Source organism: Vicugna pacos, chromosome 11 (assembly GCF_048564905.1).
Source record: "Vicugna pacos chromosome 11, VicPac4, whole genome shotgun sequence".
Classification (NCBI taxonomy): domain Eukaryota; kingdom Metazoa; phylum Chordata; class Mammalia; order Artiodactyla; family Camelidae; genus Vicugna; species Vicugna pacos.
The window spans coordinates 78586020-78612767 of NC_132997.1; the positions used below are offsets into that span (position 1 = coordinate 78586020).

General features: G+C 40.8%; 1 protein-coding gene across 2 annotated transcripts; it reads left to right on the forward strand.

Moving 5' to 3' along the window:
* Nucleotides 1–1315: 1315 nt before the first annotated feature.
* On the forward strand, nt 1316–15393 carry AS3MT (arsenite methyltransferase). 2 transcript variants are annotated; one of them, XM_072971801.1, is made up of 11 exons: nt 1316–1667; nt 2038–2078; nt 2356–2483; nt 3409–3559; nt 4072–4208; nt 4945–5014; nt 6065–6146; nt 6837–6968; nt 7301–7443; nt 8281–8415; nt 15083–15393. In XM_072971801.1, exons 1-11 carry the CDS (start codon nt 1625–1627, stop codon nt 15200–15202), a joined length of 1182 nt encoding a protein of 393 aa, XP_072827902.1. In that variant the 5' UTR covers nt 1316–1624; the 3' UTR covers nt 15203–15393. The 2 variants fall into 2 exon arrangements, with proteins under 2 accessions (XP_072827902.1, XP_006210652.1); XM_006210590.4 differs by lacking the exon at nt 1316–1667 and adding an exon at nt 1761–1831.
* The last annotated feature ends 11355 nt before the right edge of the window (nt 15394–26748 follow it).

Below are 26748 nucleotides of genomic sequence, written 5' to 3' on the forward strand. Positions count from 1 at the left end.
TGCTTCTAATGTTTGGAGAATCCTTTACTTAGTGATGTTGGCCATTTTGGAAGGCTCTACTTCTTGAAAGATGGTTCTGTGTACTGAATCAAAATCTGCCTTTCTGGACCATCCTGGAATTGTCAGACCAGTAGCTTCCACGGTAGGATGTGCACAAGGCCATCCTTGGAGGTAAGGAGAGAAAATAGGAAAATATCTATGTATGCTTATTTTTTATCTTAAAAAGAGAAAATCAGCTTTTGCTCATATTTAAAATATGGCTTGATATGAGACTATGTGACATACCTATCATTAAGCAGGGGTGATATTAAAAATGAAAAAAGCTGTGGCTGAGGCATTAACCAATCAGAGTGAATGATGGTCAAAAGCAGTTTTGTCCAAAACCAGCTCTGCACACTAGGTAGCTGAGGGGAAACTGGAAATAACTCAATTTAAGTTGATGGTGGTTTGCTGCATTGCAGTTTTATCTGTGTGTGGTTAAGTGAATTTAAGGCTTATCAAATAATTCTTGTGAATAATCACAGATTGAATATATTATAATAAAGCAACCACAAGTGAGCAAGTAGAAAATGATAGAGTGCTTTCCTTAACCTCCCACTAATCTGTCCTTTCAAGATAAAGATATCATTTTAACAATGAATGAGAAAGCGACTGCTATTCCAAAGGAATTAATTTTATGGAGAGCGTATTTTGAAAACTAATACTTGGGAATGTTTTCACCATTAAATGGTTGCCAAAAACCAGATATCTATAAAAACTTATTTTTATACATTTAATAGTTAGAAATATTCTACCCTATAAAAATATTCCAACAAGGATCATTTCCATATGTTTAATTTGTTAAACATATCAAAATACAATACCTTCCTATTAATATTTAACAACTAATTGACATCTAGAAAAATTGTTCTTGGAAGATGTGATTGAAAAATTAGAATAATTTAGTAAATCTTCCATTTGGATATCTTTTCACTTGGAACCCCATTATCTCCTTACTATCCTGATGAATAGAAATGCTTGTTACAACCACAAAAGGAAATAAAATATGTGAGTGTAGGAGTGGAAGAAAAAATAGATTAAAATTTTTTTCTACAAGATGAAATGACGACATCTAGAAAACAAGTAAGTTGACGAAAAAATACTAGAGGTTAAAAATGAACTTAGCAAAGTTGCTTTCTTAAATACAATTCAAAATAGACTGAGAACAGCTACATACTGTGTGATTCCATCGCTATGACGTTCTGAAAAAGGAGAGAACAGGTCTGTGGTTGTTTAGGAGCTAGGGGTGGGGGAATTTACTAAAAGGGGGCACGAAAAAACTTTTGGTTGAGAGAATCTTGATTGTGGTCATGCATGCGCTTGTTAGAATCCACAGAACTGTACACTTTATAAAGAAAGGTGAATTTTCCTGAATGTAAATTATAGCTCCATAAACCTGACTGTAAAAGGTAGATTAAGAAAAGGTGATCTCACTCCACAAAGGGACAAAAATCAATATATATATATGTGTTCGTTTAGGTCGAATGCGAGATTAATAAAATGAAAATCATAGTGGAGTAATAAAGGAAGATACTAATTCATAGTAACAGCCGCTTCTTGGCTGGAAGGACCAAACACAGCCAAGATGACACTGAGCCCAGCAGGGCCAGAGCACTACGTACAGACAGGTGACAGGACTGCGCCGAGGCGGCGGTGGGGTCCCGGCGGGGCGGGGCGGGCCAGCTCGGCGGCGGGGATCAGGCCTGCCTGCCCCGGGGCGGGGCCTCGGGAGCACCGGGCTGGCTGCGGCGGGGGACCCGAGTCCTAGAGTCCGGAGACCGAGGAGGAGACAGTGAGTGCGGCCCCTCGCCTCCCCACCCGCCCTCAGGGCAGGCCCTCTGCCCCTAACCCTGTTCCCCTTACCCCGCCTACTATCACCACCACTAGCGCTCCCCGCCTGCCCCTCAACCCTCAACTACCCTCCGCCCCGGGGCTCCCTTCCCCCACGCCCGTGCTCAGCGCCCTCGCCTTTCAGCTACCATTTTCCCCTCCCGGCAGTGGCCACCCAGCGCGAGGCTGAGATCCGGAAGGATGTACAGGTGACAGCAGCAGGGCCTAGAGTGGCCGAGGTGCAGCCTGGGTTGAGTGGGGGCATTAGGCCTTTGGAAGCCCAGCCTGGCCCGGGTGTCTGTCCCCCAGGATCCCTGGGGTGGGGGCAGGGCGGGGCCTGGGCTGAGAGTTTTGAGGGAGGAAAGGCCAGCGGGCTTGGGTGGATTGGAGTGGGGTTGGTGGCGCGCATAGGAGACTTGGCCCTGCAGACACCAGCTCTGGCTCTTCTTTCCCCACCCCTCACCCTACCCTTGGCCCCTGGGTCAGACCTACTACGGGCAGGTGCTGAGGAAATCAGCGGACCTCCAGACCAATGCCTGTGTCACTGCAGCTGGGCCGATCCCCAGGCACATCCGGGAAGCTCTGCAAAATGTACACGAGGAAGTATCCTTGAGGTGAAGTTCCCTGTGCTGCCTCCAGGAAGACCCACACAGCAGCTTTCTCAAAAGATAGTGATGCAGGTCACTAGGGTAATTCCTGTCTCCCCCAACCCATGAGGCTTGCCTTGTCTATTATAAAACTGCTAAAGCACAACACTGATCATCTTATTGCTCTGTTTAAGAATGTCCAGTGACTCCCCCACACTCCTTTACTAGAAGGATACATTCACACTCCTTGGACCTGACATTCAAGGCTGTCCAAACTGGCCCTCCCTTCCTAACCAACCTTGGCTCCCTCTGATGCACAATACTGCTCTAGCCAGACCTTTCCCTTCTCCTGCCGTCAGCACTGCCAAGGTGATTTCTGCCTGCCCAGATGCAGGTGTCAATCTAGAATGCCTTCCGTCTCCTTTCTACCTTCCACATCCTGCCCATCCAGTACCTCACTAATGTCCTACTTTCTTGGTGAAGCCTTCTCCAATCCTTGAGCACCCCTTTCCCAAACCACTACAGCGCTTACTGCCTGTGCCGCTCAGTTTGTCAGTAAATCATGGGAAATGTTTTCTCTGCTTGTGTTTTACCTCCCCAGTTAAATACACTTAGAGGGTAGAATTCTTGTTTTACATTTCTCCCTCAATAACTAGCAAGTCCTGGACCTGCATTAGATGCTCAGTTAATGCCTAACAAATATTATAGTTGGTTTATTTGTCTTAGAACCTGGTACAGGTGCCCATCAATACAATGGTAAACAAAGCAGATATTCATGGAGCTTCTAGTGCTGTGGGGGAGACTAAGCACCTAAAAAGAGACTGAATGAATAATAGAAGGAAGGAAGGAAAGGAGAGAGGGAGGGAGGGAGGAAGGGGTTGTAAGATTCAGTGGTTCCATATCTTCTAGTCTCTAGAGGGGAAAAAATATGTGTATATTTTCTATTTCCCAGGTATTATGGCTGTGGTCTGGTCATCCCTGAGTGTCTGGAAAACTGCTGGATTTTGGACCTGGGTAGTGGGAGTGGCCGAGATTGCTATGCACTTAGTCAGCTGGTTGGTGAAAAGGGACATGTCACTGGAATAGACATGACAGAAGGTCAGGTGAGGCAATTATTTCAAAACCCAGGAGGAAAAATTCTGAAAAGCATTCTTTTAGAGATAAAGTTCTTTGCATGTGACTCTTCAAGGATAATTTCAGAAGGCTGCTGAAGGCAATGCTCATTTGTGCCACTACTGCTTCCTGACCTGAAAACTGAGAACTCTGATAATTAGGGGCTTTTCTGGTAAAAAACACAGAGTCAGAGGTTTGATCTGATATATGAATATCATGATAACTAAATAGAGTTTGGTCTTTTCCTTCTTTCTGCCATCTGTCATGAAAGATTTTCTTATTAAGTGAAGAGCTTATTCAGGCAAAACCCATGAACCCAGTGGGGAGCTTATGGCCACTGAGCTGTCCCACACTGTAGTATATCCTCCACGCCAAGATGAACCTTGTTTACTTACCCAAAATAGTCTGGGGGAAGTATATTCCATTAGTAATAGGGAACTTTAGGGAAAAAGTAATGTATTAAAAATTTTTAATGATCAAATTGATACTTTTCTGCCTTTAGGTAGAAGTGGCTAAGAAGTACATGGACTATCACATGGAAAAATACGGCTTCCGGGCACCCAATGTGACTTTCATTTATGGCTACATAGAGAAATTGGGAGAGGCTGGAATCAAGAATGAGAGTTATGATATTGTTATGTAGGTCTATATCCTCACTGTTACGAATATAGCCCCTTTCCTATTAAACACACAAATGTCACCACTTTTTCCTGAACTGACTCTCATTTAGGGTGTTACACGAAGCTTAGCATGACTTAATAAAGAGAAGGAGCTGGTCTGAGGCGCTTGTAGCCCACCAGCCCGCAGAACACACTAGCCCAAGGGAGAACTTATTTTGAACTTAACCGTGGTTTACCAATGAGCCCCAAAGACCAGCAAGACCACTGAGTCTGCTCATATAATATACTCTGACCTGTTACCTTTAGTATTATTTTCATAGCAAATTATAGGATTCTGTGTTTTTGTTTTTCCTTTGAGTTGTCATCAAATCATGCCCAGTGACAGCCTTAATAAAGCTGCCTTTGAGGAACTTAGTCTATTTACATGTGATATCAGAAATGCCTTGGGCAGTAGGCATCTGGTCCCAGGTCATTTTGTTGCATAGTGAACATCAGGGCAGAAACAAGAAGCACGCCTGATTTTTTTTTGTTGTGGTTCTGTACAGTTAAACTTGCTAACAGTTTATTGAGATTTTAAACACTCAGTGCCTCTCCCTTATCTTGGGGAAACGTTGAGCGTGGGGAAGCGAGGACGGAGGTGGGAAGGATGAGGTAGCTTAGACAAAATGGTGGGAGCCATCTTTAGGGACCAAAAGGAATTGAAGGTCTCTAAGTGGTGTGCAGATTTGCTTGACATTCTGTCTGTTCTTTTTCAGATCAAACTGTGTCATTAACCTAGTACCTGACAAACAACGAGTGCTGCAGGAGGTGTATCGAGTACTAAAGGTGAGAAGCGGGAGACACGTGGTCTGTAAACATGGGATCTGTCCTGTTCTTGTCCCCTTGAGCTGAGAGCTCAAACTCTTAATTTATCCACTAAATTGAAAAGAGTGGCAAAAAGGGGACGTGACAGGAATACCCTCTCTGGACTCGTGTTCCTTTCAGGTTGTAAAAGGCAGTAAATCTGAGAGTCACGATTGTGATTGAACATGGTAAATATTTGCTTTGTTGGCTGTTTCTCCTCCTGCCTGCTGCGTATGTAGCATCAGCAGAGCTGCAGGAACCTTTGGACTGACTACTAGGTTGTTTTGAATATTCTTTTCTAGCATGGACAGTGTTTCTCAGGGCTCCTTATTTTGTATCTGTCAGGAGGCTTGATCTTTGGGAAGTTAAAGAAGATGGAACTTTTACCTTAACTACTCTCTAAAAACTTGCAGGACTCTACACCCTCCATATGTATCATGAGATGTGTCTCTTTCTGATGGAAGATAGAAGATTCTGAGATTTCTGTGAGCCATTTTATAGACCAGCTCACGTGCTTGTAGAAGGTAGACACTATTGTAGATTCTAGATGTCCATGCTCCTGAAATTAGCTAAATAAAATCTGAAAATCACTCTTACGCCTGAGATTTTCAGGGTGATTATTTTGAAAATATAATGTGTTACTATAAAAATAAATAACAACATTACAAAGGCTGTGTACTTTTTAAGGAAGAAGAGTTTATGAATCCTGTTTACTTCTTCTGTTAGTTCTGTAACAACCTGGGGCTGCATTTGGCTCAGATTGGCTAAAAATTTAGGTAACCTGAATATTTTTTATTTAGGAGAGAGACACTCTTGTAGAGCTATTTTGTTACTATTGGGAAGGGCACTGAAAAAAACCTTGGCTGTTGGCTATTGATTGTAACTAGGGAGGCAGCTGTTATTTGTTCAAAAAGTGTCAGCTCAAGAATGTCTGTTGTTTTTTTAAAAATTGATTTTATCCCTCATTCCTTTCTTGGCTATCTGGAACCAATGTCATCTTTAACCTTGTTTGGACTAATTCTGCTGTTTCAGCACGGAGGAGAGCTGTATTTCAGTGACGTCTATGCTAGCCTTGAATTGCCAGAGGAAATCAGGACACACAAAATATTATGGGGTAGGGATGTTCTTTTGTTTTATTTTGTTTTAAGGCAGATGCATGTTCAAGTATAGCACTCCATCCTGCTAATATCCAGGCTGAGCTTTGTGATGTGGGAACATGTGGGATTAGGTCAGGAGCCTGAGGTTCTGTTCCTCCTCTGACACTCAAATCTGGTATGATCTTGGAGAAGTTAATTAATCTCTTTGAGTCATTGTTTTCCAGACTGTAAAATGTGGGTAACAATTCAGTCTTTCTTATAGGGCTGTTATGAAGATTAGATGGGATAATAAATGTGAAAAGTTCTTTAAAAGCTCTAGTGTGAAAATGGGGGTAACTGTTCCAGAGCCGATCCCTCCTTAATTCCCTTCTGTTCTCATCATTGGCATGTTGTTGATTCCTTTACTGTCATTTTCATGGAGTCTCTGAATGTTGAGGAGATAAATTCCATGTGTGTGGTCAGTCTGGCTATGAAATCAAAAGTTCCTGCTTTTAAAATAAATTATGTTATTTTTTTCTTATTATACAATAAGAAAAGGATATTGTTTAAAAGTTGGAAAATACAAAAAGAAAAAGAAAAAAATTGCTACTAATTATATAATCCAGCAGTAATGTTTTCATTAATACCATTGCCTAATCAATTATACAGAAGAGTAGTTCCCTTAATATCTGGTTGTATTGGTTGGTCTGTGATTTTTCTTTTTTCAGGTGAGTGCCTGGGTGGCGCTTTGTACTGGAAGGACCTTGCTATCCTTGCCCAAAACGTTGGCTTCTGCCCTCCACGTTTGGTCACTGCCAGTCTCATTACAATTCAAAATAAGGAACTAGAAAGTGTGATCGGTAAGAAACAGCAGCAGGGACTATTACAACTGCACCCTGAATAGTTCAAACTCGGTGATTAGCAAGTGTCTACGGAGTGAGTCTCATCAAGTTAACTTTGTATTATCTGGAAGTCTCCACCCTGTCCCCTGTTTAATGGCAACTTCCCAAAGTTTGATATTTAATAAAGCACTTTGAAGTTATTCAGTAAATAGAGTGAAGTGCCCAGAAAGAGAATTGATGGCCTGCAAAGAAGAAAATCATCTTTATAACCTGTGCAGTCTTTATCTCCTGAGCAAAGCAATAGCCGTTAAGAGTCCTGGAGATGAACCACGAGTATATTCTGTTTTTAGGTGACTGTCGTTTTGTTTCTGCAACATTTCGCCTCTTCAAGCTCCCTATGACAGGACCAACTGAAAAATGCCAAGTTACTTACAATGGAGGAATCACAGGACATGAAAAAGAACTGATATTTGATGCGAATTTCACATTTAAGGTAAATAAAAATTTCCACGACTTTCAGTATTCTTTCTAATCTTACCCTTGTTCCGGGAACCTTTCTTTTGAGGAAAATTTTATTTATTTATTTATTTATTTATTTATTTATTAATTATTGAGGTATAGTTGATTTATAATGTTATGTTAGTTTCTTGTGTACAGCATAGTGATTCAGTCCATACATATATATATATATACACACATTTACATATTCTTTTTCATTATAGGTGATTACAAGCTATTGAATATAGTTCCCTGTGCTGTACTGTAGGACCTTGTTGTTTATTATCAAGAATTATTTCTTTAGCAAAATTATATTTTAAAGACCGATACTTACTGGGTGTCAGGCATTGCTTTATATAACCCCAGTATCTGAAGGGGTACAAGCAGAGTTATCTGATAGGAGCAGGGATTGGACAGCTCAGAATCTCCTATGCTCACTCCTGGTTCCCAAGGTGTGGGCCCTTTATACACCTCCCAGGCACCTGGACTCAAGGAAATACACCTTAAAAACCACTAGTCCAAAGGCCCCTTTTTTAGCGATAAAGAAGTTGAAACTCAGCAGTGGTTTTCCACATCTACCTCTGGGCAGACTAGACACCAGAGCAATAGGTATCCTTTTGCATTGTCACCAAAGAAAAGTGATTATGACCTGGGTCAGTTCTGTTTGGAAGTAAGCATGAAGCTAGTAGCAGGGTCTGAACATGAAATACCCTATCAAAAGGTGACATCTTTTATCTTGAGATGCTGCTCAGTAGTAAAACTTCTGGGCATTTTCTTTCTCTTGAGACTAAAGTGGCATTTCTTAGTATGTGTTTTTCATGTTACCCTTCAGAAAGGTGAAACTGTTGAAGTAGATGAAGAAACAGCAGCTATCTTGAAGAATTCACGATTTGCCCAAGATTTTCTGATCAGACCAATTGGAGAGAAGTTGCCAACACGTGGAGGCTGCACTGCTTTACAAGCAAAGGTTTGTTTGGCTTTCAATTTCCTACCATCAGAGAACCATTTAAAAAATCATTACGCTTGCCACAGACCACTAAAGCAAGAAACAAATCATTATTCTTTTAGTTGGCCACCATAATTTATTTCTAGCATTTTTGTATCTATAAAATGATTTGAATTAATTTCATAGCTTCATTTTTCCAAAGCTGAGAGTAAGTCAGAGATTTATAACTTGGTGCAGCCAGGAATGGACTTTAGGGTATCCATGAACCCCTTAAAATTATATGCATGGGAATATTTTCTCAGGAAAGGATCTGTTACTTTCATCAGGTTCCCAAAGGGGTACAGATACAAAAAAAGGTTGCGTTACCTTGGAAAAAATTGTTCAGATTATACATATATAAGAGAGAGAGAGAGAGATAGTCAAATTGTCCTCCAGAAAGTTTGTACCAGTCTACATGCCTACCAGCAGTGTATGAGGATACCTTTCCCTTACACTGTCACTAATAGCAGGTATTTTAAAAAGATTTCCTTATCTGATAAGCAGAAAATAATTTGTTGTTTTATTTTATGTATCTTGAACTTTTTGGCATGTTTATCGACCATTTATATTTTGTCCACTGTGATCTTCCTGTGTAATTCCTTTAACCATTCTTTATTAGAGTGATACTTGTGTTTTTTAAATTGCTCTATATTATCTATTATATGTTACAAATGGTTTTTCTCAGCATGTCATTTATCTTATTTGCTTTTTTCCCTGAATAGATGTTTTCAATTTTTATGTGGTTACTTCCTTTATGGTTTCTGGCTCTGATGTTAAAATTAGAAAGACCTGCTCCATGTGAACATTAGAAATTTACATATATTTTCTAGTACTTTTAAAATATTGAGGTAAAATTTACATGACATAAAATTCACTATTTCAGCCATTTTAATGTGTGCAGTTTAGCAGCTTTTAGTACATTTACAGGGTTGTGCAATCATTACTACTATCTAGTGCCAGAAAAATTTCATCACCCCAAAAAGAAATCCTATACCCATTAAGGAGTCATTCCTCAATCTCCCCTCTCCCCCACCCCTGGCAATAACTAATCTGCTTTCTGTCTCGAGATTTGCCTATCCTGGACATTTCATATAAGTGGAATCATATACTACATGGCCTTTTTTGTCTTGCTTCTTTTACTTAATGTAATATATTCAAGGTTTATCCATACAGCAGTACTTCATTCCTTTTTGTGGCTGAATAATATTCCCTTGTATGGATATACCACATTTAAAAATCCAGTCATCAGTTGATAGATGTTTAGGTTGTTTCCATTTTTTGGTTATTATGAGTAGTGTTGCTATATGTATATGTGCCTCATGCACTTGTTTGAGTAATTGTTTTCAGTTCTTTTGGGTCTATACCTTGGAGTGGAATTGTTGGGTCATATGGTAATTCTTTGTTTAACTTTTTGAAAATCACCAAACTGTTTTCCAAATTGTCTGCACCATTTTATATTCCTACCAGCAATGTGCAAGGGTTTCAGTTTCTCTACATCTTTTCCAACACTTCTTGTTTTCTGTTTTGATTAGAGCCATCCTAATTGGTGTGAAGTGGTACCTCAATGTGGTTTTGATTTGCATTTCCCTAATGACTAGTGATGTTAAGCATCTTCTCATGTGCTTTTGACTGTTTGTGTAATTTCTTCACCATTTGTATATTTTCTTTGGAGAAATGTCTCATCCTTTGCCTATTGTTAAATTGGGTTGTTTCTCTTTTGATTATAGAGTTGTAAGAGTTCTTTAGATATTCTGGACACTAGATCTTTATCAGATACAAGATTTGCAAAAACTTCTCCTATTCTGTGTATTGTCTTTTCACTCTCTTAATACTGTCCTTTAATGCACCAAAGGTTTTAATTTTGATCAAGTCCAGTTCATCTATTTTTTCTTTGGTTGCTTGTGCTTTGGGTATTGTAGCTAAGAATGTATTCCTTAATCCAAGGTTGTCATGAAGATCCTTCTAGTACTTTCATGGTTTGTTTTTCACATTTAAATTTTTATTCCATCTGTAATTCATTTTAGCATAAATATTGAGGTAGAGTGTGACTATTTTTCCAAATACTAACTAGCTCAAATTTTTCTACTCATTTATTAAATAATTTCCCTGTTTTGAAATGCTACTTTCTATCATATCTAATTTCTTAAATGTATATTTGAGCCAGTATTCCTCTGTATTCTAAAATGAGTATTTTCTAAAATATCTTAGGTTCATATTTAGAATTATTCTAGTAACTGAAATATTGGTGCAGCATTTTTTTCCCTTGAACCTATTTCTGTTGTTTTTTTTTTAATTGAAGTATAGTCAGTTACAATGTGTCAATCTCTGGTGTATGCTGTAGTATTTTTAAAAGCATTTTATCATAATTTATCTCAGGTCACCTCTCACAACCACCCTACGCAGAGATGAATAACTAGTTATAACAGATATTAATGTCTCTCTTTCTCTTATTTATTTTTACCTTTTCCCCATTCATGCTGTTGTAATTATTTGATTAATCTATTCATTAATTTATAATATTTTATTATTTAGAACAGGCTTGGTGTTGGATTTCAAGTCTCTTTTGTCTTACAGACCTAACATTTACCAAAGTCATTACAGTGAAGTATCTCAAGGCACTGAGTGTTGGAAGCCCAGGAGAATAAGCTGGGGCGGGATGGTGGCAGAGCGTGGGGTTTAAGTACATGGCCTTAGAATCAGGTAGACTGGGGTCAAATCTTTGGCCCTGACACTTATGTGTGACCTAAGCCTCCTAAACCCTTAGTTTCCTCATGTGTATTGGAGAGGTAATAATCTCTTTTTCCCTCAGACTGTGAGAATCAAATGGAATGATACGCATAAATGTTAACCCAATGCCTGGCACATAATATCTACTCAAGAAATAGAAGTGGTTATGGTTATGGATTTGTCTTAAGATTCTTGGTCTCTTGGAACCATGTTCTGTGTATTTGCATTCTGATCATCTTTGCAGGATTCTTTCCTCATTCTCTCGAACACCCTTTCTTCTGGATTCTCAGAATTTCTGGAATCTTTTCTCCATGAATTTTTGCTTTCCGTTGTTTGTATTTTGTAGTAATTTTAGCTACATGGAGCAAACACTGGTAGACAAGTAACCCTGTGCCTTTTTCTCCTTTTGTTACCTCACAAGCAGTCTTTAAGAGCAAAGCTTATTTAGAGATCATGCTCCAAAATGATACATTTGTAGCTGAGGAAGTTTAATTGGAGACAAGAATCCTGGAGCCAAAAACCCTAATATGTTCTTATTTGGCCACTATTACCAGCATGAATCCAGCCCAAGTTAAGTGCAGAAGCCACCTCTAGAGCTGGAACTTTCTTTGTTTTATTAAATTCTCAAGCACTCTGTATTGTCACTCTTCCTGTGTTTCTAAGAAGGTGATTTTTTTTTTTTTTTGGAAAGTAGAGATATGTGAATTCTGACTTTCTAGTCCATTGCATTTCAGGAATGCTATTGCTATTTTGAAACTCACGGTAGTTCACTGATAACTGGTCAGAATGAATGTTTATCTTGAAAGGTTTCATCATTCTAATTCTTCCATACCTGGTTTCCTGAATCCTGGGACTAAAAGCTGTCAGAAAATAAGTTACAAGTAAAAGGAGTCTCTCCCCCTCCACCCCCGACAACACTTACTGCAGGTGCACTCTGGCTGTGAAAACTATAGTTAAATGAGTTTGTTTCTACAGAAGACTCTTTCCTTCCAGCGTAGGTCTCCTAGTGAGCAGCACATAACGTGCAGGAGGGTTCCTGACCTCAGGTAGGAGTTGCAACACTCTGCATATTTGGACTGATTTATCCCAACAGTCTCCTTTCTGGTCCTGCCTTATTTCTTTCAGCCCACTGATGCACAGGTATCTTTACATCACTTTCAGCTTTGTAAAACAGGAATAATTGACACCAAGGAAGACTGAAAGAATGAAACAGCTGTGTGTCCTAGAGATTAAAACCTTGTGCTCTTGGGAGAAGGCTCCTTATCTTTTTAATGGAAGACCTTAATGATACATTCCTGAGTACAATGAGCAGGTGGCATGTAGGGAATTGCTCATGTTTATGTCTTCCTATCAGTGGCTGCAACAGAGGAATGAAAGTACAGCTTCTCACTGAGGGTTGACTTGATAATGGCTATTTTCAAGAACCCTTCTTTTTCTTTTTTTCTCCTCTTTTTTTTTTTTAGTTCTTTTTTTGGGGGGGTGGTAATTAGGTTTATTTATTTATTTATGTTTAGAGGAGGTGCTGGGGATTTAACCCAGGACCTCGTGCATGTTAAGCATGCACTCTACCACTGAGCTACACCGTCCCCCCTTCTTTTTTTAATCCTGACAAGCAAAGTGTATTTTGCTATTTAAAGAATTGCACTGCATCTGAAATGATGCATATAGGATGTGTGCTGTGTACTGTCTTGCTTCAGTTAACAGTCATGGTAGTAATCACATGACAATAGTAGTAATAATATAGGAGACCTAGCCTTTATTGAACAGTTAATATGTTCAAGGCACCACATCACTGAGTCTTCACAATACTCCTTATACTCTTCATTTTACAGATGAAGAAATTGAGGCTCAGAGAGATTAATTTACTAATCCAAGGTAACAGCTGGAAAGCAGTGAATTTGAACCCATGTCTGATTCTAGAGCTCACATTCCTTTTTTTTTTAAAAATATTCTTTACTAAATTTTCTTTTTTTTTTTAATTGAGGTATAGTCAGTTACAGTGTGTCAATCTCTGGTATACAGCATAATGTCCCAGTCATGCATATACATACATATACAAACATTTATTTGTTTTCATATTCTTTGAAGGGAATGTAGTTTGGTGCAACCGTTATGGAAAACAGAATGGAGATTCCTCAAAAAACTGTAATTAGACTTACCGTATGCTCCAATAATCCCACTCTTAGGCATATGTCTTGGAGGGAACTCAAATTCTAAAAGATACATGCACCCCAATGTTCACAGCAGCACTGTATACAATAGCCAAGACACGGAAACAACCTAAATGTCCACTGACAGAGGACTGGATAAAGAAGTTGTGGTATATTTATACAGTGGAATGCTACTCAGCCATACAAAGAATAAAATAATGCCATTTGCAGCAACAGGGATGGACCTGGAGATTGTCATTCTAAGTGAAGTAAGCCAGAAAGAGAAAGAAAAATACCATATGATATCACTCATATGTGGAATCTAAAAAACGAAAAAAGAAGACATGAATGAATTCATCCTCAAAACAGTAACAGACTCTCAGGCATAGTAAACAATCTTATGGTTACTGGGGGGAAGGGGGTAGGAAGGGATAAATTTGAGAGTTCGAGATTTGCAAATATTAACTACTACATATAAAAATAGATAAAAAACAAATTTCTTCTGTATAGCACAGGGAACTCTCAGTATCTTGTAATAACCTTTGGAGCTGACATTCTTAACCAATCTGCTCTACTGGGGGTCTCCATATTTATACTTTTGATAGAATCACAGGATGTTGGTGCTGGAAGGGACTGCTGCCTCTTATTTTGTTCCAGGCTTGAGAGCTTTTAGGGCTGGGAGCATGCATTTGGAAGTGATATTGACATTACTATCTCCTGTTGGTAGGGAGAACACGTGGTGGGAAGAAGAGTATGGAAAATCATTTTCCTGGGTGAAAAAGAGGAGAGGCTAACTCTTCCAACCAGGAATGCCAATGTGCTGCGAGGAGGAAATTCAATGGATGTGAAGGCCTGGTAGCAGCAACCAGTATAGCCAGCCTTCTCCTAGGCTCAGAGATCTCCTGTCAGATGTTTGTCTGCTGTTCGGTGGCCCAGGTCCAGACAGACCTCTTCACTTTAGAAAGACAGACACTGAGGGTCAGGGAGGCCAAGGCCACCAGTAAGTTATTTCAGTAAGGGGAGTGGTCCCTAAGACTGCAGTTCATCAGTGTAGGCTCTGTGCCTGTCTTGTACACCCTTCTATTTGCAGTGACCACCAATCAAAAATGAGTGTCAATTTATGTTTAATGAATTCAGTTTCATTCTGTAAGGTGGCTTGTTCATACTCTGGACTTCTAACCTTTGTGCTTGGTTGTTTGACGTCTCTACTGGCACTGCTGTTGGAGGCATCTCATTTGAATATGAAAGGAGGAAAAATAATAACTGTCTTATCTGTTGAAAATTCCACTTAGTCTGCCCTGAAATCCTGCTGGTCGTGGTGGCAATCTCAACATCAGCACTTACTAATGATGGTCTTGATCTCTGGGACTTACACGTGAGCAAGAGAAGAAAGTTTTTTCAGATTAGAGGAAGGGAAGGAGAGGAATTTCAGCATTTCAGTGTCTAAGTTCCAAAAAGTTCAAAGGCAAAAAAAAAAGGGAATACCACAAAACAAAACAAAGCAAAGTCAGCTCTCCTGGCCCAATAGGGACCACTTTTCAGAAGCTTTAAATGAAGTTTACTTTGAAAGTAGTGATACCTTGATTAGAAGCTTCAGGAAAAGACAGCCACCGTTATATCTGAGTGACTGATGCTACTCCCAGGACCCCACAGAATTGTAAAATTTTATCCCTCTTTGAGGAAAAGCAACCTAAATCAAACTGAAATATTAGTGTTTGGGTCCATCAAAACACCTTTAATTTGTCCTTTCATCCTGGTTTGCCTTTTGACAGGATATAATCACAGATCCATTCCAGCTTGCAGAGGAGTCTGACCATATGAAGTCCAGGTGTCCCCCTGATGCTGCTGGCGGCTGCTGTGACACAAAGAAATGCTGCAAAAACTACAACTGACTTCTACAAGTGAAGACACTGGGCAGGAGGCTAAGAAATGTGTCACTATGTCTTATCCTGCTCTTCCACATGGCACATACTTACAAGCAAGAATAAACGGCAAAACATCCACTGTATTCTATATTACTGATAAAAATAAATGAATTATGTTTACAAAGTACTAATTAAAGGTTCACAGCAAATCACCTAAAGATTAGTTAAGCAGTTTTTGTCTTGACTAATTCAAAGTTCTGGTGCCACTTAGTGGTCAGAAATGGAACTGAGAAGCAGTCGAAAAGCCTGGCCAATGGGCAAGAAAGGCTTCAAAAGTAACAGTTGGCCAAGGGTCTCAGACAAAACGTGCTCCTTCTGACCTGCATAGCATCTGTTGGACTTTTCAGCATGTTTGCTCATTAAACAAAATTCCTACTGAAATCTTGGTAATCCTGGGAAAAGACGGCCAAATGAAACTTGGTAGGAGTGCTCTTGAGGTAACTGGTCTTTTAAATTAAAGTTTTTTTTTTATTTGAGTGAAGAAACAAATGAATAATAATTTTTTGGACTCAGTTCACCCTAATGTATGACAGTATAATGAGTATCTGCAGAAAATCTTAACCAGATCAGAAAGAGTTTGATAATTTTTAAAAGATGAGCTAGGAGATAGAAAAATGGTGGGTTTTTTTTTTCCTTTATAAGGTGTCCTGGTTAAACTTTTAGGAAGGTATTAGATTTATTTCTAGTTTCTATAGTTAAAAGAAGAAGATCGAGGAATATTTCAAGGATGGTTACATCATTGAAAATTAAGAACATTAAGGAAAGTTTCAAGAATGATTAAATAAATTGAAGTCCAGTTGTACTTGAAGACTTTGTCAGGGGGACACAGAAAGGGGACACACAAAAATATAAGCCATTATCCTTGTCATCAGGAGCCAAGAGTTCAGTTTTTTAGTAACAGCCTTCAAGGAATGAAGAATTTCAAGGAATGAAGAATTTCAAGGAATGAAGAATTTTGATAATCTTGACTAATTGCTCTGATCTCAGTGCAGAAAGAGCCAGGGGGAACTGGCATGGCCCGAGAGATTCTTTTGTTAGAGGTATGAGAATTTTTAGATCTTGTAGAACATTGGGATGAATTTCACAGGACAGACCCCTGTTTTAACAAAGCTGTTAAAAATGGAGAAATTGTCAGATTTCCGAGTCGAGTTCAGCTGTAGTCCCTAACTTACTATTACAAACCGAGGAAAGGACGGGTAGTATGTTTTAATCCCAATTCACATTTGTGACCTTGATTCTAAACAGTGCTTTCTTGGTTCTAAATTTCAATATCTACCCAATCGTAACCTACTTCAGTGACAGCTGGGATTAAGCATACTTCACTAGGCACAAGTGCTCAAGGATCCTATGAGGGGAAATGATGAAAAAAAAAAAGTAGGGGGGGTGTTCTGGTTATTTGGTTTATTAGGCTTTTCTAAATTTAGGAGGAAGAGTTAGTAGCTTTTTGCTTGTCATTCTGAACTTCTCAGTTCCCCCAGAAGATGTTGAGTGATGAGATTGGGCTAGAAATTCACACTGTTCTTTTCCTAAGAATAACATACTTTATACACTAATTTCCAACAAAAGTGTACATCTTAAGAATCGCGTTTGATATAGAATCTAGAAAAGATATGTATTAAGACAATATAAAATGAAAGTAGATGTATTTTACCCAGGAACGTGCCATAAAGTTATTTAAATATTAAGAATAGGTGAAATAGACAACTAGGAATGTGACCCTTTAAGAAGAACTTTAAGAGGGAGAGGCAGTATGGAGTGATGATTAAGAGCCAAAAGCTGATGCCAAACGTTACAGTTTTTTTTCCCTTTCACCTCTGCCGCTTAGTATTTTGGCCTTGAGAAAATAATTTAACATCTCTGTGCCTTTGTTTCCTCATTTGTACGAAGTTCTTTGAAAGCGTGCATAGCAGAGTTTAGATTATTTTTAGTTAAGATCTGTCTGGCTGCTGTGAGCATGTGATGTCAGGACCAGCTGAAGGCCGATGCTTCTTTTGCTGCTAGAACGTGGTTTAAAAAGCTGCCCTGTAGGTCTTTTGATAGGCTTACCTCCAGCATTTTATTATTACCATTTTTCAAATGTACAGAAAAGTTTAAAGAATTGCAGCAATGACTCATTTACCTACCACCTCGTTTATATACTTGTGAACCTTCTGCAATCATTTAATACGTTTCAACATTTATATTTACTAACAGCAGAGCTACAGAAACAGAGACCTAATTCTTTTCTTGCCGCAAACCCTTTTCAAAAGATGCTGGACTTAAAGAGTTTCAGGAGTAGATTTTTCTCTTGATTGATTGTTGTATCAAATAAAGTATTTTCAGTCCTTCATTATTTCAGGGAGAGGATTTATTTTAAAGTCATGGAAGCCTGCAGAGGCTTTTCAGTTCACCAGCTGGGGGAGACCAGCAGTAACCTAAACAGGACCTCCACCCCACCCCACCTTCAGCCACACACGGCTTTAAAGGTCGTGGCTTTGTGCCAAGGCAGCAGCAGAGCCCTCTCCTCTAACTGACTCTTGGCCTTTCTTTGGATGGCTCCAGGGAAGCAGCCAAGGTCCTAAGTAGGTCTGCCTTATTAGGTTGGGAGGTCCTACTACATGAGTCCAGCCAGGAATGTGAACCTATCAATCCATCCTTTTGTAAAACAAAGAATGTTGTTCATTCTCAGGTTCTACAAGGATTGAGTCTTCAGCTACTGCAGTCATTAATGACGGTACACCCTGGAAGGAATTCAGGATGACAAACAGGATGAAGAACTCTGTGCTTTGGAAATACAGGTCCCTTAGTTAGATAGATCTCAAAATTTTTTATTAACCGGATTCTTACATCTTCCCATACATAGAAAAGCACTAAAATCATTAACTGAGATACTTGTCCCTTGTGACTGGCTGTGACTTTTACCTATGTATGCCTGACTGCACTTGTGCCCTGGTCCGCGTCATCTTTAAATGCTGGCTTCTCCCCCTGCCTTTTTGAGGCAGGCCCCTCAGAGCTATTGGGAGGCTGTTTCCTCAGTAAGACCCTGAATACAACTCATCTCACAACTCATAGGTTGTACCTTTTTCTTTCAGTCAACACTTTCATTTATTCCCTAAATATTAATTAAGTACCTACTGTGTACCAGGCACTGATCTAGGCATGGATCACTAACAGTGGAATATTATGAGCCCTGTGGGCCAACAGGACAAAAACAGCTAAGCATATTTCCTAAACTTTGCTGGCCCCTGTCCTGACTTCTGTGATTTGCCAAGTTTACTCAACCACGCACACATCACAATTTGGATCTCAATAGGGGTTCTTTTGTGAACCTGTTCTAAGTGTCAACAGAGGGCGATTTCACTAGATAATAAAAGTGAACTCTTTTGTAAATATGAAGCTGGAATTAGACAATCCTAATAATAACCTATGACTTGAGCTTTATTGCTTCATTCCAGTCTCTATTTAACTGCTGATCCTGCAGTTCCTGTAAGCACAGCTCCCACTGAGGTCAATGGGAGTGTTATGTGAATGTTAAGTTCTGTACTTCATCGTCTCCTGCTGAGTGAGCCTTGCTTGTCTTGGACTGATGACCATACCAGTCCCCTTCCCCGACCAGACACGTGAGCCCCTCCTTTCATGTAGCAGAGCCCTACAGCAGTGACAGATTCCAGGAGAGGGGAAAAATCAACTTGGGACAAAAATGTTCTGCCCATTGCATCATATAATAGCAGAATGCCTCTTATACATTGTCCAGAAGCCAGAGAGAGTAAAAAAGTAGAATGGTGAATAGATGATGTTCTGGGTGCACTGTAAGTCAGACTTGGCTCTGCCAACTTAAAAAAAATTTTTTTTTTTTTTGGTGAGTAGGGAGGGTAATTAGATTTGTTTATTTATTTATTTATATTATTTATTTAATGGAGGTACTGGGGATTAAACCTAGGACCTCGTGCATGCTAAGCACACACTGTACCCTCCCCGCCCAGGGTCTGCTAACTTTAAACACTAGGCCTAAAACTGTTGATCTTCTTCTCATTCATGGAATGAACAGTGATGCAGGAGACAGAAAGCAGGTATTCTTTCTTGAGCCAGCTCTGCTGCTGAATTAATTACTTGCCCCTTGGAAAATCATTTGTCCACTCGGGGGTTCACTTTCCCCAGCTGTAAAATGAAGGTGTTGAATTTAGCTTTACGTTCCCTTCCAGGCTCAGAAACAGATTTATGAGTATAGATTCTGGAGAGGTCAGTCGTTAAAATTCGTTTGAACTAGTTGCCCACATTTATAAAGCAAAAGGTTTTACATAAAATATAAATTTCTGGCTTCTGTTGAAAAATTGTGAACATGAGCCCTGCATTTCTGCACAGCTGCCATGGCCCCCGTGAGTAATGGCTTCCCCTTTAGACAGGGTGTGTCCCTTAAGACAGTCTGCCGCCATCCCTACCCAGACAACTTTACTGGCCCCTGCAGGTGTTTTTAGTTTGCATCCCCGCTTTAGGACTAGAATTAGCGTAGTTTCATCAAAATGAAAAGTGAGGGTTTTTTTCCATTATAGTTCAAATGACGGCAGGTCCATGACTTAATCTATGACTCTGACTTATATATTTAATTCATTACAAGCAGAAGCCAAGAAGGACACATGGAGCTTTGCAGGGATGCTCGCAGGAGGGAACCAAAGAATTCTGGAACTGCTTATGGTAATTTGACATATAACTTGGAGCCTAATTGTATCAGGTGAGGCAGCCTGGACGGTTTAGTCTCTGTTCCAAGTTAATAAGCTTCCATCACATAACTTTCTTTGTGAATATCAAATGAGCATCCTCTGGAAAGCAAAGCCTCAAAATGTCACGTTGCTAGGGAGGAGAGGTTTGCACAGTGAGTCCAGAAGGATTTGTGTGGCGTCTAGGCTTAGTGGTTAATCTTTAATTAACTGTCCTTAGTTTCTTTTTCTTATTAACCTTATTATTCCTTGCAGTCGGATCTAACTAGGGAAATGTTGTGAAGGAGTTGTTTTTATTTTTGCTTTTCAATAATGAAACACAAGCCCATGAACGGACGCAACCCTTTACAAACGGTGATCCCTTATGGTCATGAGGAAAATTCATTGCTTTGGGTGGATATAAACCATACCAAATATCCCAAGTTGTTTCTTTTCTGAAAATAGCTCCCTTACACCTCCCTCATAATGCTGATTTTTCTAATTTTACAGAAGAGAAAACAGAGGCTGAGGATATTTAAATGACTTGCACGGTGGGAGTACAGTGTAAGGAGTGTTGGAAGCAAGACTACACTTAGCTCTTTGACTCCTGCACCCTTGCAACAGAGGATATGTCCTTGTTCTCTTTTCAGGGATTCCTAAATTTTAAAATAAAGAATTGAAAAGGGAAATGATCACTATAAAAGTAAGGATATTGTGACATCTAGGATAAAGAACATGTGTATGATCTAGAAGGGATATACAGGGGTTTTCTCAACTAGGGGTGGTTCACATTACCATTATAAATGATTACAAAGTGAACGTAATCTTTCCCTAGGACTGTCCCAGTTTAAGCCTCAAACTAGGTTAATGATGAATAGTACCGTTTTTCACGCTCAAACAGGTTCTGTTTTGATGATAAATTATATGTTCAGCTCTTATACATTTATGTTTAATGCAGTTTTTTGTTGGGGGGAGGCAATTAGGTTTATTTATTGTTTTCTTTTTTTGATGGAGGTACTGGGGATTGAACCCAGGACCTCGTGCATACTAAGCTCATGTTCTACCACTGAGCTTTTCCCATCCCCCCTCTTTAAAACATATAATAAATGTACATAAAACAAACTGTTATGTGTGTTTATTATATGTCAAAAACGTTTAAAGTTAAAAAATATTTATCAGGAAGTCTGACCTATGCTCAGGAGGCCAAGGCCAGCGCAGGGAACCTTATGTTTGCCCTAGATTCATGATTACTGCAAAGACCACAGTGGCTGTGGCTGTGATTCAGGTGTGGACTTCCAGAGCAGAGAGAGTGGTGTCCCATCTTGGTTTTCTGGGGGCTCCTGTGGCATGAAATAGTTATCTCTGTTCCTTTGTCCTACCTGTGGCTGGTGAAATGGTGTATCCCTTGGTCACATTTGTGAAGGTCAGTCAAGATAATATGTGAGAAAGTGCTCTGTAAACTGTGAAGATTTTTTTCTACATAGAGCGGCAAGAGTTCCCTCAATCCCTAACTCGGCAGGACCCAGCATCACTGCACTGGTACCTGTCAGTTAATCTTCCTATAATGTAGTCTTCTACTTAGAAACTTTGTATAGCTCCTGAAGAATGAAATCTAAACTCCTAAACTTGGCATTCAACCCACCACAAACCAACCCCAACCAACTTTCCAACAGTCTTCTTGTGGTTCCTCTTCAAGGGCCACAGAACCAAATTCAACTGCAGGGTGGTCTAAAAATGTTGCTCCCTTTCTAACCTCATCTCACACTCCACTAGAATGCTTTTTTTCCTCTTTCTTCTCTCTCAGTTCCATTTTCGTGGACAGAATATTTGTCCTTTCCCCTTCCATTCATATGTTGATGCCCTAACCCTCACAGTGTACCTGTATTTGGAGATGGGGTCTCTACGGACGTAAGGTCAAATGAGGCCATAAGGATGGGGCCCTGATCCAAGAGAATTAGTGTCCTTATAAGAGGAGACACCAGCGAGTTCTTGCTTTCTCTCCTTGCACACCCTCAGAGGAAAGGCCATATGAGGACAAAGGAGCCATCTGCAAGCCAGGGAGAGTTCTCACCAGAAACCGACCCTGCAGGACCTTGATCTGGGACTTCCAGCCTCCAGAACTGTGAGAAATTAATCTGTTGTTTAAGCCACCCAGTCTATGGTATTTTGTTATGACAGCTGGTGCAAACTAAGATACCTTACTTGGACTAACTCTTTCATCTGCATATATAAAACCTATCTATTCTAACCTATTTTTAATTCTTCTAGGATACCTATTTGTTTGATTTTAAACATATCAAAGACCAACTCAAAGACCATGAAGCTTTCCTCAATTCTTCCATTTTATTTTTACTTCTTTTTAAGACATTTGATGTTCTACCCTATATCAAACAATTTAGTACATGTTTTCTGACCTCCTTACTGGTAAGTGTTGGGGGGTAACTTCTGATTCAGTATTATAGCTCCACACTGCCTAGTGCAGTGCCTGGAACTTAGGTACACAATCTATGTTAGTTGAATGAGAGAACGAATGAATGAAAGGGAAAAAAAGAAATGGGGTGAGAAATAAGAAACAAGCTGTATTTAAAGTTTAAAGAGGAAGCAGAGAATTGAGATGTGGTATCAATAAATGGTGAGAAATAAGGTAAATCTTCAGTTTAGCGATGCTTAAAATAAAACAAATAGGTATCTCAGAGGAACTAAAAATAGGAGTGGAATTTTTTCCCACTGAAGTCTGGCATATTGTTTGTCTATTCATTGGGGGTTTAACTTATTATTGGAGTAGAATTTTTGCTCCAGATTTGGAAAAAAGACCATAGGAATGAATTCAGCTGGTATGGGCAAACAGGCATTTTATGACTAGAGTCATAACCACAAATTAGAGCTCGGGTATCAGACCCAGGCAGGCCTGAACATTACCGGAGGGCTCAGAATTGGACATTCAGGATCTGTTCTTTCCCCAGTGGTCTCATTCCTAGTTACCACCCCCTGTCAGAGTCTGCCTTAATCTCCCACCTCTTCCTCACTCCCCAAATGTGGTTTTTAAATTTAATTTTTGAATGGGTAATATTCATATGGATCAACATGTTAAAACCAAAAGTCACAACCTGGGTGATTACTCATGGTGATAAGGATAATGGAGCTCAGACCATTTTGATACCTCTGTCCAAGACTGAGCTGGAGGCTAGAACTGGGGTGGCACAGCAATCAGAAAGAACAAAGATTCTAGAACATTCTGCAGTTGCAGGGCCTGGCAGTCAGGACAGGGGGCCCAAAGCAGGGCAAACAGTGGACTTGGAGCAGCAGAAGGAGGCCTTCGGGGCTGCCCTGTGGGAGTTTCAGGAGGGGCAGTCTTCCTGGGTGAAGGGCAGCGGGGTGTGGGGTGCTGTCCAGTGCACCTGAGAGCGAGGGAGGGCCGGAGGGGAAAGAGGAGGCGGCAGAGTGGGAAGTGGTATTGCTGATTTTCTTTTCGTTCTTTTTTTTTTTTTTTTTTGTCCACTGTTGTGAAAAATTCTCAGTTGAGCTCAAAGAATTCTATGTCTTTAAACAAGTGGACAGTGTTGTTTCAGGGGGAACAGATTTGATTGGAGGGAAAGTTTGGGTAACTCCAGCATTGCCCAGTTCCTCTTTTTCCTCAGAAGACCGGGTGCTTTGGTGAGATTAAACTGTCACTGTTGAAGCAATAAGTTGGAATGTTTTTCTACAACTAGGCATTTTTCTTGGGGGAGAAGAAAAAAGCTTTAAAATAAAATTAGAGCTTTATATTGAGAAACAAAATACGTAGAGAGTCATTTGGTGTTTTACTTGCTATCTTTAAAATGAAACTCCTGAAAATAGTTCTCAATGCAGCGCCTCCCCAAACCTCTGAAGCTGCAGACATGGGAGCATAGTCCTTGCAGATGAGAGAACTGAACAGGCACTCTTCTTCCCCTTTTAGGATCCAATGGAGGATTCTAGGAAGGGAGGGTTAGTTAGGGAAGGTATTTGCTAGGAGGTTCTGGCTTTACCTAAATGATGTGCTTAAGGTCAAATTCAGAACCTCCCTCGGGTTGGACACCCACAGCAACCACTTAGCAACTTCGGGCCTTTTGTAGCCCCCTTTTGGAGGTGAAACATGTTCAGAATTCAGGGTCTTGTTGTATTTTTTTCCTGCCAGATTTTTAAAGAGGTCCCTAGAAGCAGGTGCTGCCCTTGCCCCCCATTCAACCAGATGGACAGACTGGGAAGCCCCTGGAAGTCAAGCCTATACCAGCAGCCCCCTCACAAAGAGGGTAACTCCAGCTAAAAAGCCTCAAACTTGAAGGAAGATCCCACTTGCTGAGGAAAAATTACCTGGCTTGGGTATCTAGATTGTTCTGTGTCTCGAGTGTACATGAAGAATATTATCTCCCCCTGCCCTCAGGATAAACATCACTCAGCAATTCCCTGTGTGAATTTGAGCTTCATTTATTTCATACTGTCAATTATCTTGTTGGGTCCTTTCTGACATTTTGCTATGAAGTTCTAACTCACTTCTAACTTGCTGAATGCCACGCTTTTCTGACTGTTCTAGCTTTCTGTGAAATGCGCAGATGTCTGTAGGTTTGGCAAGTTTCTCCTCGCCCTCTTCTCCACACTCTTATTCTGAAAGTGTACATTCAGCATTTGACAGCCTTTAGTCATCTTCCCTCATAGCCCCTTAAACACACTTGTACTTACACTTTTTATGAAGTTAAAAGTTTTATTTTCAATGAGATCACTTAGAAGGGCCAGATCTAGCCTTAACCTTTGTCAGATATCCCTGAAAATCTCAACTTTTATTTTCTTTGAAGCTTTGATAATGCTGTTTTTATAAATGCATGCCACGTCTGAGAATCAGTTTTTTTTTAAAATCTGAACTTATTTTTCAAGTACAGCAGTATGAGATTGGGGGTGGGGGAAAGAGCACCAGAAACTGAAGGGCTAGAAACTAGAGTTGGAGACATTCTTTGAAATAAACAGAATAAAAATTCTTTAATTTCTTTCACATTTTACAAATATTGTTTTGGGCATCAACCATTGTTCCAGGCTCCGAGCAGGGAATAAAACAGACCAAATCCTTGCCCTCAGGAAGCTAAAGTTGTACTAAGAAGGAGACAGATATAAATTAAGGAAAACACAGTAGAGATGGAGTATGGGGAGTGTTTACAAGTTTAAAAAGGTGGTTTTTGAGCAGTCTTGAAGGAGGTAAACTAAGGTGCTGTGCTGACATCTGGGGGAAGAGTCCCCTGTGCAGGAAACAGAAGCAAGTGCACAGGCTCCTGGGGAAGCATCCCTGGAGAGAACAAGCAACAGGGAGGAGAATCTGGTTGGAGCAGCAGGTGGTGAGGGTACAAAAGTAAAGGGAAGATGTCAGAACCTTTAGAGCCTTGTTGGATATTGTAGGTACTGTGGCTTTTACTGTGATGAGATGGGAAGCCAGAGAAGAGTTTCAAACAAGGAAGGACAGCATCTGATTTAACAAGTCCACTCTGGATACTGGGTTGAGAAGGAAAGGGGGCAGGTGTAGAAGAGGAGAGACCAGCGAGGAGATCACTGCAGTCATCTCTTCCAGAAATTAATAAAAACTCCGTTTGGTTTACCAAAAGGGAAGAAAATGTGCTTGCAGAACACACACACACACACACACACACACACACACACACACAATTCTTTTTTGGACGTTTAATTTGCAAGAAAAACAAAACTTGGCAACTACTCTGCTACCACGTCTCCTCCAGATACAGAATAGGTTTGGGAGTCCTAGAGAGCTAGGTCTTAATGATTTTTTTTCTCCTGAGCGACTGATGAACCTAGCAGGGTTTGGTCAGTGTGATTAAGAATGAGCCTTTATGGGTCTGCATAGGATATCTGCTCCCTTCCCATTTCCCGAAATTGTCCCAGTGCTTGGTAGAAATACAGATTCCTGGGTACTACCATTTCATTACGTATAGAATGAGTCCCAGGGAATATATACTTTCAGCAAGAAAACGAGGGGATTCTTACGACTTGGAAGACGGAAAGTGACCTAACTCTAACCTTCCCACCTTTTGCACACCTTTTCGGGTTTGCGGCGCACCTGAAAAACGTTGCAAGGCGCCCATGCAACCGGCAGGTGGCGCTACGTGACCGTGAGCTGCAGAATGCTCCTGTCCTTCAGGGATAAGTGAGAGGCTCCAGAGCGGGTCCGTGTAGTGCTGGGGCCAAACCGCCACCGCTTATCCCGGACGGAGAGGCGCGCACAAATAAAGAAATTGGGGCGCGGCCGGTCGCCCGGCTTCATTTTAGGTTCCTGTGCATCTTAAGCCGTCCCTAGTCGGCTTCTAGGGCTACCGGGGTAGAAAGACGCAGCCCTCTCTCCACGGACATTGAACACGCGGAAGCCCGCAGCGCGGGGCTGCGATACCCGGCCGTCTCGCTCCGCAGGACATTAGTCCAACCCGGCCAACCCAGGTACCGGGCTCTACTACGGATTCTCCTCCGGGAGCATCGGACTCGAGAATGGCCCCTTCTCATTGGCAGTCGGACGGGGGGCCCCACCCCCTTTCGTACAGTTCTCATCTGTGACTGGCTGTCGGGCCCCGGCTGGCCACACCTCCTCCCCTCGCACATACACAAGAGTCACGCGCCTTTCACTTGGAAACTTGGCGTGCTAAGAAGGACGCTGGCCCTCCTCTCCCCACCCACCTACCTTGCCATTGGTCTGTGGCGCGGCTCACGGCTACGCCCCCCATTCCAGCCCCCTGGCTGGGAGGGCCGGCATCCGCTCATGATTGGCTGGTCGGTCTGCCTCTCGGGGGAGCGGCTTGCACTGCCTCCTCCCCTCTACCCCCTCCCGCGAGC